Source organism: Equus asinus, chromosome 4, assembly GCF_041296235.1.
Source record: "Equus asinus isolate D_3611 breed Donkey chromosome 4, EquAss-T2T_v2, whole genome shotgun sequence".
In the NCBI taxonomy this organism is placed as follows: domain Eukaryota; kingdom Metazoa; phylum Chordata; class Mammalia; order Perissodactyla; family Equidae; genus Equus; species Equus asinus.
In genome coordinates, this window is record NC_091793.1 from 134286687 (window position 1) to 134303171 (window position 16485).

General features: G+C 40.7%; 1 protein-coding gene across 9 annotated transcripts in view; it reads right to left on the reverse strand.

Moving 5' to 3' along the window:
• Positions 1 to 4217: 4217 nt before the first annotated feature.
• SATB2 (SATB homeobox 2) overlaps positions 4218 to 16485 on the reverse strand; it is a 196416-nt gene continuing 184148 nt past the window's right edge. For all 9 annotated transcript variants that reach the window (XM_070508306.1, XM_070508300.1, XM_070508301.1 and 6 more), the window contains one exon: positions 4218 to 5391. In XM_070508306.1, the coding sequence (XP_070364407.1) occupies positions 4930 to 5391 (462 nt within the window). In that variant the 3' untranslated portion in view covers positions 4218 to 4929. The remainder of the gene's footprint in view (positions 5392 to 16485) is intronic.

The window sequence follows — 16485 nt, forward strand, 5'->3', positions numbered from 1 at the left end:
ACAGAACCCCCTGAGAGCTAGGTGAGCATAGAAGGATTTGTAACCACACTGGCAGAGCGGATTAGGAAGGGCTTCCAGGAAGAAGCGATGCTTGGGCTGATCCTTAAACTTAGCCAGGAAGAGGACACAGGGTGGGGAGGAGGAGGAAGAGCAGGTTTCCAGGAGTAGCCGCAAGGCGAACATGCCTCTTCACCTATCCTCTCCTTAGCTGGTATTTTCAGCATCCCTTGACAACTTCTGTGGCAGGGGCTGCTAGTTGCCTACCAAATATCTACTCTCCCCCTTTCTCTGGAACTAATGGAACAGCTAGAAACATTTAACACCCTCCCTTGCATTTAGTTTAGGGCTTGAAGAAGTCTCTAGAAAAGAAAGGGAATATGCTATTCTTTATTCCTCCTTCCATCCTGGTGTCTGGAAGGTGGGTGTGATGGTGAGAGCTCTAGCAATTATCTTGAACCCTGAGGAAGAGGAAACACAAGAACACAGGGAACAGTGGAGCTAGATGAAGTGTGAGTCCTTGAAAACTTTGTGAAGTCAGCTTATTTCTGCAATTTCTTTTATGTAAGAAACAGGTAAACTCTTACCTTGTTTGTGTCATTATTACTTTGGTTTTTTTTCTATTTTATGTAACCGATCCTAAGTGATCCACCTTTCAAGACTATTCTAACTCACAAACAAATATTCTTTCCTTCTCTAAATTCACAGCACGTGTTTGTACCACTCACTAAACAAATAAATCGTAGTCTGGAGACAACATTTGTACAGCCATTTCACTTTTCCTGGATTTATATCATGCCTTTCCAACAAGTTATAAGCTCCTTGAGGGGAGAGTGCCAAGTCATACATTTTTCCTTGTCACCTCAGTTCCTAGCAAATTATCTGGCATAGAGTACATGTTTAATCAATGTTTGCTGTCTGATTATGCCATGATTGCCCTTTAGCAAAAAAACATGGGGACTTTTAAATCTTTGCTTAAAATTCATCAGAAAGGGAAATAATAGTGTAAAGGAAAATATCTCCTCTCAGGAAACAAAAAAGACAAAAACAACCCATGAGGTGACGGCTCGGAGATGCCAGAATATAGCAACGTACAGTCAAGAAATCTCTTCCTTTGCTTTCCTGGAAATAGAAGTTGCCAGCACAGAGACCAGCTCCTAGCAGAAGCCAGTCCTTCTGTGGGCAGAGCCTCCTACTTTTGAGTCTGTCACCGCTGATGAAGTTTGACCCCAAAAGCACAACCTCCTTCGTGTGGAAGCTATTTGTGATAAAGTCAGATAATCTCACACATTTTCCCTTCCACCCTCTGGCCCAAATGCAGGATTTAGTTACATTTGCATAAGTAACTCGTATCCCCCAGTACTGAGCCTCCAATTGCTCTTTAATAACCTGCGGGCTCTGGGCTTTGGGGCATCTGCCATTCTGCAAACAACGTTTACACAAAATGGCCTTGAAACACATCTATGGTGTCCACAGTTGTTAACTATCACGGAAAAAAAGGCAAGTGACATTGAGGAAGAAAGGAAAGAAAAATTACATCTGTACGGCAACCAAAGGCAAAAAAATGCAAAAAGAAAAAAACCAGGAAAGACAATTTATAGTACTGAAAGGAAACAAGGTCACATTTGAATTTACTTTCTCTTTGCCAGTGGTGCAGCTAAGCACTTGCTCCCTCCTTATTAACTTTAGTCTTTTCAGCAATTTTTTCCATTGTAAGCACTTTCTAAAAAGCCATCTTCACACATTTCTCAGATGCATCAATCCTTCCGGCATTCCTCTATGCACACATTTTGGTATCCCAGATCCAAATATAAAAGGCTTTTATTATGTCCATTAACCATGGACATATGTGCTCCAAAAGTTTCCTGACATGCAGTCATTTGTGGTTTTTTAATTATAAACAGAAAATATTCACCAGAAAAATAAAGAGGCAAGCCCATAAATATATCTCCATACATTTGCCTTTTGTTTGTATACAACAAAACGGTTGGATAAATGACCCTGCCAATTGCCAGCTCCAGGAGATGAGCATGCGCGCCTTCAGAAACATGCAGAGATGCATAGATGCTCACATGTACAGTCAAATCCAGGCCTTGTCCAGGACTCAAACAGCTGTGATTTTGGGTACCGCTGTCTTGTTTCTAAAATAAGAGAATGGATTTTCCTTGCACTCACCAGGTCTCCCTCCACGTGAAAAGTAAAACGGGGAAGAAGGCAACGCCCAGCAAAGTACTTGACAAACGAAGTCATATTTATTGAATGCGTTTTATTTTAACAACCAAAAAATTCTAACAGCCTAACAATGCACATAAGTTAAAAATTAATTATCACTTAGTGATAACAAAGATAGTTGATTTACATGGAAAAAAGAACATTTACAATATGTTAATCCTTATTCACATTGTTGATACCGCAATAAAACACAATTTGTTTTTTCATTTCACAAAAAAAAAAAAAGGCTGGAAATTGTGCTTTGTCAAGAGGCACTACAAGAGAAAGTTTCTTCTTCCAAATAGATATTATATGACAGATATTGAATAAATAGACATATATGCATTGTAATTCGCAAAGATCTGGCAAGACCACAGGCTAAAATGCCCACAGATTCACTTAGAACCACTGCAAACTTGGCAGTGAAATTAAAAAATAAAAGGCAAGACTTAGCATTGAAAAATACCTAATAAATTTTTGGTTGAAGTGTAAAAGATACCAAATGCGGATGCCATCGATCGATGAACCACCTTGTAAGAGCTTGGCAACATCAGTTTCCATTACGTGTACAGAGTGACCTTCAGCAACAGTGTAAGAAGACGATTTGGAAAGAGTAACTCGGAGATCAGGAAGCAGCGACCACGGACTTTCCGATTAAAGCTGCAGCGCTACAGGTGGGGGGAGGACGGGCCCGGGCGGAACTGCCAACAACCATCCTTTGCAAAGGTACAGGACGCTCGTGTCAAGGTAATTTTTTTAAACATCATTATTTGAAAAAGTACAGGAAAATGTCCCTTTAAAAACTCCAGAGGTTACTGAGCAGCTAGAATTAGCTTGTATTGCAACATGTCTTCTCCCTGTATATTGTAAGTTCTGAGTTAATATCTACACATAGAGGTTTTTTTTTTAACTCCTACCTTTTATACCTTTCAAATATATAAATAGTATTAACAGTTATATTACAATGTTTGTGTAGTAAACAGAAAATAACTTTCAAAGTAATATTGCATGAGGTCTTTGACAAGGTTGCATGAAAGCACAACTCAAACTCCGACCGTGTGGGACTGCGTGACGGCCACCTAGAAGACCAGATCCCCCCGGCCAGTCCTGCAGGCGAGGTCTCCTCGGGCAATGACCAGCGGTGGAAGCGGGCAGCAATGCTCCCGGTGTTTCTGAGGAAGCTACAGGAGGGTGGAGACTACAGGAGCTCGCAGCTTTAATGCTCGTTCCACTAAACAGCCAGTCAGCATTAGTTCTGCTTTATGTCACGGAACCGCTATGGAGGTGACTGGGGCGGTGCTTCCGTTTATGACGAGTAGGTGATGCCACTGAAATCGCTTTGCTTACTCTATTGCCTGGAGCTGCACCATGATTCAGAAACAGGTGCTTGATAGGGCTGCCACACCAGGGAAGGAACGAGGCTTGTGAGAGCGGGGACTGGAAACGTTCGGTTCGGTGGACGGAATGTGTACAAAGAAGAGGAAGCCCAAAGTGAGACAGAAATAGGAGACATCTTTTGGGAGACGGGAGGACAGAGACTTATCTGAGAGGGAGCCCCTGTAACCGGGCAGCAACTTCTTTTCTAACTTAACATTACATTGAACTATTTTCTATTAAAAAAAAAAAAAGAACCAAAAAAAAAGAAAAGAAAACAGCAACAACAAACAACTTTTAAATGAGCAGGCCTATTAATTTTAAGATTTGAAGCCATGAGCAGGTAAATAAACTTCACAATAAAATGTGGCTCATACTATGAATTCCATATGTCCAACATCAAAATGTCATTTTATCAAGACTGCACTAATGGACAAGTTTCCTCTGTATTGAATTCCCATTTTACTCACTGGAATTCCACAGAAGTGCACCCGTTTGCTGCAGGAATGACAGTGGGTAACGGAGCGTACGAGTCACCTAAGTGTGCGTTGTCTCTCTAAGTGATGTCACTTGTATCGTCATTCTAAGGTGCCCTGATCTTTCTTCACTTGACTTTCTTCTTCTTTCTTTCTTTCTTTTTTTTTTTGGCAGTGTTGATTTATTTTGTTAAATACATACCTCAAAAATTACCCATCAAGCTGACAGATAGGAAGCCATAGAATTTAAAAAAAAAAAAAAATCAGGGACAAACACAGAAAATAAATAGGAATTCAAAAATAGTCACCCCCCCCCTGAGAGCAGGCCGCAGTTTATCAAAGAGCCAGAGCGACTCACTGTGAAGTGGTTTTTTTTTTAATACATAAACAAGTCTCTTCTTTAAGAACTCATTTCACAGTCTATTCTTTCAGATTGTAAAGTTCTCGGTCCCATGCAATTTTCATACATATATGTAAATATATAGATACATACATATACATATACACACACTGGTAGCTTCCTTCATGTATTCCGGAGGTCTTTTCATCCTGGAACTCGCCTGCTGTCTCTTCCATAAGTGCAAGGATGATGAAGGCAGAGTGTCCTGTGATTATAATTACTATGATCCAGTCAACTGCGAAAGGGTAACACTTTAGTGTCTTTGCCAAGGTGATGTCTGATTCAGAAATACTGAACTCACTCAGTCTACAGGTGTATCCTGTGCAACAAAGAAATGTCAAAAAAGGTAAAGAAAACAAAACAGACAAAAAAAGACAAAACTAAAACAAAGCCAAAAAAAGGTGTTTTTTAAGGAAACTAGAACAGAAAGTCCTTGGGCCGATGTATTGCTTGGCCTGGTGCGAGTTCACATTATCTCTGGTCGATGTCGGCGGGCGCCGCCTTGCTTTTCTCCGCGTTGTCCTCCTCGGCCTCCACTTTGTACATCTCCTCCGAGCCTTCCTCGCTGTCGTTCTCCTCAGACTCTGTCAGCAGCTCCTCGTCCTTATACTCGGCCACATCCACCGCGGAGCCCAGGTGTTCCTTGAGCTTCCCGTGATGCTTCACGTGGTACCGCTGGTTCTGGAAGAACTTGATGATGGTGTGTTTGGGGAGATCCAGCTGCGCAGAGAGAGTGTGGATGGCTTCCTGATCGGGGTACAGGCCTACATCGTGAATGAAGCTTTGGAGGATCCCCAGGGCTTCCAAAGAGATCTTTGTGCGAGACCGGGGCTTTTTGGCACAACTGTCTTCAGCCGGAGGAGGCGGGGGAGGCGCCTCTTCTCTGGGAGGAGAGCTCTCCTTGGCGGGCTGCGACTGCTGTCGATGGAGGACCTGAGGATGACAAGTGGAAAAAATTAACATCTGACTCAGGAGCTCGCCTTTCAAAAGCCATCTGAAACACGTGTTGTCTATCTAGCAGTGGAATAATGCTGTAGTCACTTGTAAATTCAGGTAAAAGAATTTCTGGAGATTTAGAATCTCATCTACAAAACAAGAGGCTAACAAGAGTAATGTCCGCGAACTTTTCTATTCTGAGGCACAGAGAAGTCAAGCCATTTGTTGCCCGAGGTCATCTGAATTCAGACTATCTGCTCCAGAGTACCCCTTGCTGTTAACCAGCAGGAGAGGCCACCTCTCTGACGCCTAAGGAGAGAGAAACTGGAGCCAGAGGGAAAGCGCAGGCCCTACAATCAGACCTCATGGGTTCAAGTCCAGACTCTCCCCACTCAGCTGGGTGTCTTTGTGCAAGACATCAAACATCTTTAAGCCTCACTTTCATCATCCATAAAAGGATGAGACACTGACTTCCTAGGAGTGTTGTGAGGATTAAACGACACAATATATGTAAAGAACAGTGCTTACCTTACATCAGAGGTTGACACACTTTTTCAGTAAAGGGCCAGATAGTAAATATTTGAGGCCTCACAGGGCCATACAGTCTCCGTTGCAATGCCTCAACTCTCTCTCTGCAGTATGAAAGCAGCCATGGGTAATACATAAACAAATAAGCATGGCTGTGTTCCAATAAAACTTTATTTACAAATACAGGGGGCAGACTGGAGTTGGCCCGGGAGCCATTGTTTGTCCCCCTCTGGTTAGGGTAAACATCCAATAAATGAGTCATTATTGTCATCAGCCTCGTAATTACTCTTAGAGCAAAAGAGAGGAATAGATGATATTTGAGCCAGAAAATCAACCCTTCATAAAATCAGTAACAGCTTTTGTTTATTTTCTGTAGCCTTGATTTTGAGCCTTAAACAATAATGTTTTTAAAAAATATAAAAACTTCCAAATTAATGTAAAGATATAACTTTTTCTTAAATTATGAATTTTAAACGACTATTTTATACTCATATAGATGGACCTTCTCAATATCACTACTGTTAATCCTCTGTTTTGCACACACTTCCTAATATCTGTTTTTTACCCTAAATGCCAAGGTTTTCTAGTCACTGTGATTAACGTAGATTTCTCTTCTACCTCCACCTACTCCCCACTCATTAAAAAGAAAAAAAATTCTAATGTTTAAATAAAGTTCTAGACCCGAGATGGAGTTGCCCCTGCCTGGGGTGCCACATCACCAGATGGAGCTCTCAGGTTCCCGTACGTGCTCCCCTCGACCAGAAATGCAGAAGATCCCGTCAGCCGATCCCCAAACACCAAGCTAACTCCGGGCTCCACACTGCTCTCCCTGTTCTTGGATCTGTCTGAGGATGAGAGCGCCCCCGCCAGCCACGCCCTGGCTCTGCGCTGCCGCCTCCGCTGCTCTATAAGCCTGGCTCTTGCCCAAAGCCCGTGGGAAGAGGCTCCACTGCGCATGCGGCCTGCGCTCCCCGAATCCGTGGACAGCTTCCCTTGAATAGAGGACATTAACTTCGTGACTTAACTGTTTTAGTTTTGTCATTTGACACTAGTTAGGCAAGCTTATTCTTGATCTTTATAACTGCTTCTTCAACATCATCTCTCTGCATGAAATAATTTCCCACTTTAATAGTTGTTTATGAGCTTCCATCTGACTAAAGAAAACAAGCAATGCGGAGGGGACTGTCTGAAGGACTCACCCTGCTCTCATCAAGGCCTGGGTGAGAAGGGCTTCTTGGGGAGGGAGAGGGGCGGGGGTCCTGGAGAGGACCTCAGCCACGGCTCACACCTTAACAACACCAGTGGCACCGTAGTATCATTAAAAAGCTACCGGGAAGACCCCCATTAAAAAGTGTGATGTCAGCTCCAAAAGCAAAGGCAAAGAGATCTCTGCTCAGGTCAGCGCCTAACTTCCTGGATCCTCCCGAGACCTTTAAGAATAATGAGTTCACTTTCTAAAAAACACGTGTTTTTCTTTCACCATTCTCTCCTACTTTATGCAGTCTTTTTCATGTTAGAGTAACAAATTATGCACTTTCCAGAGTTCAGGGGGAAAATAAGTCCAATTAACGTAGAAGAAACATGTCTCGTTACATTAAAGCATCACTCGTAACACATCCCATAGCCATTACCACCACCACCACACACTACCCATATGACCCATTTTTTTTAGCCATGAAACATCAGCATCAAAGCAAGCATTTAAGAAAAAAAATCTCTGCCATCTATACTAGTCTCGAGAACCATGTGATGAAAACTAATTTCTTACCAATGTGAAAACGTCAGTCTTTTATATAGAATTTAATAAATATTAGGGCAGATGAAATTGTTACCTGGGTAAGGATAAAACTTAAGAGATGAAATGTTACCTAAGGATGAAGGGTAACACCTCTTGAATAATAATTAATAATCAAGTAACAGTCAAAATAATAATCAAAAGGATAATCAAATGCAAATAAGAATATCCCTCGTAATAAGCTGACATGGCTAGTGACAGAAAGAAATCTAAAACACAAGCCATAAAACAGTGGTACTAAAGGTCTATATAATGTTGACCAATTAAAATGAATGCTCTTAGCATTTTCTTTACCACTTTCAACTAAGAGTAAACTCCTGTGGTCTGCTGTGGTAAGCTGGCATCAGCAAAAAAGTGAGAGCTCCGGTCCTTCAACATCCTAATTATAGCCAGCAGGGAAAGCAGAGTTGCATGGTGGGCCAGCGCTGCTCACGGCAGCTTTGATGGCAGGAAGATATTTGCTCTGAGGTCATAATCTGGGCAGCCTGAGCATTGCAGTCAATGAACCTCTATGTCAACAGGTGAGGATTTTGTTATTTGACGAGAAAGAGAGAGACTGAAATTGCGTATGAAAATGTACTCACAGAACATATAACTCAAGCACGAGTGCCCCCTATTAGAGCAATTGCGTTAATTGGAAAACAAAAGAGAATTAAAATGCCCCATTTTCTAAATTATGCTTGCTTTCTGTAGTAAAAGTCAGCATAACGGTTCCATTTAATTAAATAATTAGATTGGTTCTTTAGGGGTTTTCCATTGTGCATTGGTTAGATTTAAAGACATTTTCCAAAACTATACTTTGAAGTTACTATAATCTTTCTGCATGATAGGGTTTGTTCTCCTTAGGTCCAACCAACTGGCCTACTTCACCTCGCCTTTCTTCCCTAGAGCCTGACAGTAGCAACATATGCATACAGAGAAGCCACACATGAAACAGAGAAACGACAAAAACAATAGTCACTACCACTTACTGAATGCTTACTCTATGCTGGGCAGGTCTAAGAGCTTGACAGGGATCAACTCGTTTAATCCCCGCAGTTCCTCAGGAAGGCACTGTTCGGATCAAGAACAACCTGGGCACAGGCAGCATCTCAGAGAAACTCTCTATATTGGAAATTACAAACCCAGGGAGCCGTAAGTCTGAGAAAGTACTTTTCTGAGGAATGATGACAATGTTGCTGCCCGTGATAGAAGAGGAAGATGTTTCTCAGAGAAGTAACAGCAATAGAAATGACCTACAAACTGAAATGTCTCGTTTCTGGTCAGGCAATGTTCTATAGTGAGTTGGGCAGCATCACAATATTTACATGAAGAAGGTCAAATGATATTTCTAGCATCTTTGAGCAGATAGGGAAAGAGTAGTGAAAGTAGAGAGTGACAAAATGAGCAGCTGCACAATGAAATTATCCTGTAAATTACCTAAAGGGCCTGTCTGAGGTTTTTCGGTTACACTGCTACTTTTCGTCTGTCTATAACTCCCTTTCAACCACAATATGCATAATATCTGAGATAATAGATTCCCCAAGTTATCGGTCCCAACTATCTTCATTCCCCCAAAATGTTCTAATTACTCCAGGCAGAGAATTCTTTATTGTCTCCAGACAGTTTTGAGCAAAAAGAACTGCATCAATTTCCCCACCAGCCAATTGCAGCAGCTTATTATTACGACAATCAAGGAATTCTTCCCAATGTGGTACGTGGCGCTTTCTTCTAGGGTGCGAGCACCCTGAACATAAGCAGAGGAGAGCCCATGCTCACAGGACGGTCTTCCCCGGCCAGGTGATCAGCCCCAGCCCTCTCCTCAGATCCTGTGTCTAAACGGCGCATCCTCACTCTCCTCCCCTCTCTCCCGTCTTGACCAAGTAATGTCGACTCTTTCGGCCTCTCCCTCAGAGGACAGGCTTCCTTGCTCCCACTTCACTGAATTTTAGTTTTTCTGTCTGAACTTCTCATAGATGTCTGACATTCCTTGTTAGTTAACCAGAATGAATCAAGTTTGGTTCCTGTCCCAAGCAAGTGCCCTGAGTAACTCGAGCGTGAGGCCATGTCCTTGATACCTGCTGGACGGACAAGAAGCCGTCTGTTCCTCAGCTCATTTAACAGTTCAGACATCCATTTCTGGCTGATTGATTTTTTTAAACCGCAAAATTTACAATTATTTCAACCAAGACAGAGAATGCCCTGCCAAGTGAATAGAAATATGCTCTTTCCCAACAACTTCTTCACACATGCAGATTATTGTTTTCTGGGGCTTTCTTTATGTGTCATGGAGCATCTTCCCAGATATTTATGAAAACTTGCCCAAGTCCACAGACTTTCCAGCCTCATCCCTTTTCCTCTTCTTCAAAATGGTCCCAGCAGTTGACCTCTGTTCCTAAGGTCCATCATCCCTCTTCACATGATTTCCACAAATAACAGAATATATCCTTCTGTATAGACAGCTATCCATCCCTTTACTCTTGACCTTTGCCACGTGAAGCCTGATAATTCATCCTAGCTCCATTTTGGTTTAGATTTTTGTCTATCACGACTGAAATTAAATTAATATAGTCAACAATTCATTTCTGAAAATTTCTATAGCGTTTTAAAAAGGTTTATTTAAAAGCCTCTTCCTTTTTTGTAGCTTCTATTATTGATTTTTCAATATGACAATTAGAGTTCACAGCAGTGAAATATCTAAATACCATCAATAATAATAGTAATAAAAGGTGGTTGCAGGGGCCGCCCCCGTGGCTGAGTGGTCAGGTCGGCGCGCTCCACTTCAGCAGCCCAGGGTTTCGCTGGTTTGGATCCTGGGTGCAGACATGGCACCGCTTGTCAGGCCACGCTGAGGCAGCGTCCCACATGCCACAACTAGAAGGGCCACAACTAGAATACACAACTATGTACTGCGGGACTTTGGGGAGAAGGAGGAGGAGGAGGAGGAGGAGGAGGAGGAGGAGGAGGAGGGGGAGGAGGAGGAGGAGGAGGAGGAGGTGGAGGTGGAGGAGGAGGAGGAGGAGGAGGTGGAGGAGGAACAAAGAAGATTGGCAACAGGTTAGCTCAGGTGCCAATCCTTTGAAAAAACAACAAAAAAAAGGTGGGTGCATTCATGTAAAGCTTATTATGAGCCAAACACTAACCCAAAAGCTATAAATATATTTTATTTTATTTTCACAGTAATCCTGGAGTTAGGTATTTTTACCTCATTTTACGATGAGAACACCAATGTTTAGAGAGTGTAGGTACTTTGTTCGAGGCTGTGCAGCTTGTAATTAGCAGCACTGTGATTCTAAAACGTATCTGCTGATTTTAAATCCCATGCCCTTAAACTTGTTCTCCTGCCTTCTATAAGAAGATTACATAGGAAAACTGAACAAAGTCTCTACGGCAGAGGAGACAGACCATAAATAAAATATGAGGTAGTAATAAACGCTATAAGCAAAAATGGAGCAATGCATAAGGAGGAGAATCGGGGGGACGGGAAGTTCTTTTAGATACAGTAACTCAAGGAAGGCTCCCTAAGGAGGCAGCAGCTGAGCAGAGGGCTGAAGGAAGTGAGGACTGAGCCACGAAGAAGAGCATTCCAGACAAAGGAAACCAAGCACAAAGGCCAAGAGGCAGGAATACACTCGGCATATGTGAAGAACGCCAAGAAAGGCAGCATGTTAGAGCTGGGCCACCCCATACAGTAGCTACTAGCCACATATGGCTGTTTACATTCAAATTAATGAAAACTAACAAAAGAAGAGGCTCAGTTCCTCAGTCACATTTGCCACATTTCAAGTGCTCGATAACCACACTGCGCAACACCATATTGGATGGCACAGCACATTTCCATCATCACAGAAAGTAGTGATGGACAGCCCTATGCTAGGGAGAAATAGGACAACTGAGAGGTAGCTGGGACCAGAGCATGGAGGGCCTTGGCACTCTACTGTCAGGGGGACAGAAATTTCTCACAATGAACTGCAATCATGTAATCTGATCTAGTCAAAAACATAGTAGGACTTGAAACTGCCACTATTACTAGAGAAAAGAGAAGTACTCATATATCCATAAACTGAGAAGAAAAACTCAGCTTGTAATATATTACTGGACTTTGAACAGAGTGTCACAAATAGCAACACCATCGTAGAAACAACCAGAGGGAGGCACGGGCACTGCTATCCTCAAGAGAATGGTTAATTTACATTTAACTGATGACTGCCCTTTTCCTCAGAGGTGCTTATCACCGTCTGAAAGGAATTATGTTTAAAATAATCAAACTTCAGTTTAAAAAGTTCAAAAAAGTATCCATTTATCAAATATTTACAGAGTGTCTATAATAATTGGACCTATTAATTTACAAAGTTTCTAATAAAGAGTCCTGTCTCCAAGAATTAAGTGTTGATGAGTAACTTATGGGTAGTAAGGAGACAAATAGAAAGTTAAAAATCTAAGACGCTCCTTCTTATTTGTTTGCTGAAATCTCTTTGGGCTGAAATATGACATACGTTTATATAAATGGACAAGAAGGTGGCGATAAAGAAAGAAAAGTTGTAAATATATTCAAAAGAGACATGAACTTCAAAATACAACCCAAAACCTGCATGCACAGCGACAAAGCACAATTATAATATGGACACATTTTGTTTCCCTGCCTGCAAAACCAAAAATTTTGAAAACACAAGGACAAAATGGTACCATGACAAAAGTTGACTAAGAAAGATAAAGCAGCTCCTCTTAAACCTCTCTGTGCTCAAATGGAGTTTGAAGGCCTCGATGAAAACCAGCTGGGAGCCATGTGTAAAATATAATGGTTTTTGCCTGCAGGGAAGGAAGTGAGATCTTGAATGATTAAGTTTAGGAAAGTATATAATTCACTGTATCATTATGGGGTGAACTGGATTACTTATAATAAGCCAAGACTTTGTGGTCTTTTTTATAAAAAGAAAATGAGAAATTATTAAGGAGGTGAGTGTAGAGGGGAACTGATCCAGTGTGGTAATAGGTTAAAACAGAAGTTTCCCAGGTGGGCTGCAGCCACCTCTCTCTGACAAGCCTTCCCCCAGAGGAGTGAGCCTCGCCCTGAACTTCGGGTCCCAGACGGTGATGCCCATCAACAGGAGAAGAGAACGAGAATAAGGCGACTTCTGTCTGCATTCATTTTGAGTTAATATCAGAATTATTTTGACTTAATTCTACCTCATCTATGACAACAGAATGTAAAATAGTTGATCCAAAAAAGGAAAGCATTCTTCCACTAAAAGTCCCCAGAGAAATATATTTAACAGGCAATAAGAACAATTGGTTGAAAGCCCTTGTGCAGAACTCAACTACGATTTGTTAAATAAGCGAATGGATAAATGCTGCTATTTTTAAAATATGCTATATGTAAAATATCATGTAACCAAGATATTTATCTTACGTTTCAACAACCTAGCTCTACCCCCTAAAATTCCGTTTTTTCAAATCACCCTTAAGACTATTAATTTTGGCTCAAAACTCAGTGGGGAGAACTTAACATTAATGATTACTAATTAATGTAACTATTAATGTAACTATTATACCCCTATGTCATCTGTTGTATGTAACAGGTATTGTACTCATAGTAATGATGTAGCTACTATGTATCCATCCCGCCTACGCAGTGGCGCAGCCCACGCCTGGCCCACAGTAAGTAAGGCTCAGTACATCTTTGTTCTGCTGCACTGGACTAATTCCACATTCTCTCTTCTTTACCTTCAGACCAGTTATTATTCTTGTTCTGCAAAACTTATTATTTTTCTTGTTATTATTCCTAGTTAGCAAAACCATATTTAAAAAGTAAGGAAACTATCACTAATTATAGGAACTTACATCTAGTGGGTATCTGAAGAAAATATAATTTATATATTTTTTTACCAGTCTTGTATTAAAAAAATTCCAGGGCATCACATAACCCATAAGATGGCACTGTACAGAAGCTGTGAGCAGGAGTTTTGGGGTCATATAGTTCTGGCTTTGAATCCAGTCCTTACCCCCAAAAGCACATCTGCTTACTAGCCTTGTGACTCCGAGCAAGTGACTTTCTCTGAGCCACAGTGTTTCGCTAATCTGTAAAATCTCCCATGTAGTGCTATGAAGATTGAGTGAAACAGGACTTAGCAGAGTTCTTGTCTTAAGGTTTCTGTAAGTAGTTACTATCATCAAAAAATGAGAAGACGATTTAAGAATCAGTAGTAGAGGCCAGCTTGGTGGCACGGCAGTTAAGTTCGCACGTTCCACTTCTCAGTGGCCCGGGGTTCGCCGGTTGGGATCCTGGGTGCGGACATGGCACCGTTTGGCAAGCCATGCTGTGGTAGGTGTCCCACGTACAAAGTGGAGGAAGATGGGCATGGATGTGAGCTCAGGGCCAGTCTGCCTCAGCAAAAAGAGGGTTGGCAGTAGTTAGCTCAGGGCTAATCTTCCTCAAAAACAAAAAAAGAATCAGCAGTAAAATACCTCATGTATTTTTCTGTCAATTATGCTTATTATAAAAATCAGGAATAAATTCAGAGATCAGTCTGTCCTTCTCACCCCAAAGATCTACAGATGGGCATGTCTACCAGTAAGTTTTCTTATTTCTTTCACTCATATAACAACATACATCTTTGTACATGGCACCAGCACATGGACGTTGCCTCTTAAGCATCTGTCACATGGAATTATATCTCACAGACATAGTCCCGTTCAAGGTGACACCCTCTATGTGCACAGCCTGGGATCCTCCTAGGAAGACATCCTTTATCAGTGGTTCTCAAAATGTGGTCCATGACTCCTGGGGGAATCCTGATACCCCATCAAGAGGTCCATGATGTCAAAACTATTTTCATGGCAAAACTAAGACATTATTTGCCTTTTTGACTGTGCTGAAATTTGTACTGATGGTGCAAAAGCAATGGTGGGAAAACTGCCGGCCTGTTAGCAGAAATCAAGTCAGTGGCACCAAACTGCACTGGGATGTATTTGTTTTCTTCACTGCCACGCACACACAGTGAAAATGCCACTTTCATTTAAGAAAGTCCTTGATGAAGCAGTAATATATTATTAATTATATTAAATCTCAACCCTTGAGTATATCTCTTTTTTAAAATTCTGTATGAGGAAATGGGAGGTCCACATACAGCACTTCTGTGGGATAAAATGGTTGTCATAAGAAAGAGCGTTTGTGTGATTGTTGGAGTTGCCAGCTGAGCCAGCCACATTTCTCACGGGATATCATTTTTACTTGAAAGAACAACAGACAGACCAACTTTGGTTATTCAGACCTGGGTATTTGGCAGACATTTTCTTAGAATGAAGTGAGCCTGTAACTTCAAGAAAAATATCTGATAGTGTTTGTTGTCAATGATAAAATTGATCTTCCAAGCAAAAATTAGAATTTTGGGAAACTTGAAGCTGCTACTATAAGCTTAACAGCTCCCCAATACTTAAAGACCTTCCGGATGATATTAGTGGCGATTTAACAATTTTTTTTAATATGTTATGCAATGAAATGTGTCAACATTTGGAAGATCTGCATAACTCAGTGCAGCACTAACTTCCAAATGACCAATGCATGATATTACAAAATCATGAATAGGTAAAAGATCCATTCAAGTGCAAGGCAGACCAATGAATTATAAAGTAACAACGTATGAAAAGTTCATCAGTATATGACTTTAGATTCCACTTTGCAACTAACCTTTAAGAAACTACCACTTGTAGAGTTTTCCTATAGAATCAAAGAAGAAAATAACAATTACCTGCACAGGCTATTAAAATACACCTTTCTTTTCTAATTACATGTCTGCATAAGGCTTGATTTTCTTTGTTTAATTCAACCAAAACCACAAATTGAATGAGATTGAATGCAGAAGCAATTATGAGAATCCAAGCGTCTTCCATGAAGCCACTTGAAATATTTACAAAAAAAGAATATTAAACAACGGTACTCTTTCATTTTTTTGTTTAGGAAATACAGTTATTTTTCATAAAAATATATCATTTGCATATATATTACTTATAATTATTTTTAAATTAATAAACATTTAAAAATTTTCTCAAAATTAATTTCTAGTGTAACAAATATTGATAGATATAACACAGTATTGGAGTTCCCAATAGTAAGAGTGAAAGGGGATTCTGATGCCAACAAGTTTGAAAAGTCTGTGCTACATGAATCACACTGAACATATACTTTGTCCTTCTCCTAACGAAAACCAAGCACTTTACTATAAAATTCAAAATGTATCCTACATTGACTTGAGCCAAGTCACCTAGGAAGATCTTAAAGAATGAGTGTAGGAGAAATTACACACGCATTATGATTTGCCTCTTGACTTTATCACTCAAAAAAGTTTCCACAGGCAAAGCATATTCTCCTAGATACACAACTCAGCACTATTTCTAACTCCAAATGATGGTCCTTGAGTTGGCGCTGATGGTTGTAATTTCACATCCTAACATTATAAGACTTATTAAAAACCATGGTTCAGTTTTGTTGCTTTTTTTGGATTATATAGTATCCTAAGGTCAAAACTCAGGAAATCTGTGATTAAAAAAAAAAAAAAGTATCCATGAAGTGATGACAAATTGCAGACTACAGGTGTTAGATTACATTTTGACTCCAGGCAGGTTTAATATAAGTTGGTCTCCTTTTACAATTGCTCTTAGCACATACAGCTATAGGAAGGGGATTTTAACGATAAAAAAAAGAGAGAGACAGAATAAGAAAAAATTTAAAAAAAGAGTGGTGCTCAATAAAAGAAGACCATGTCAAGAGAAATCAATACAAACAAGCAAAA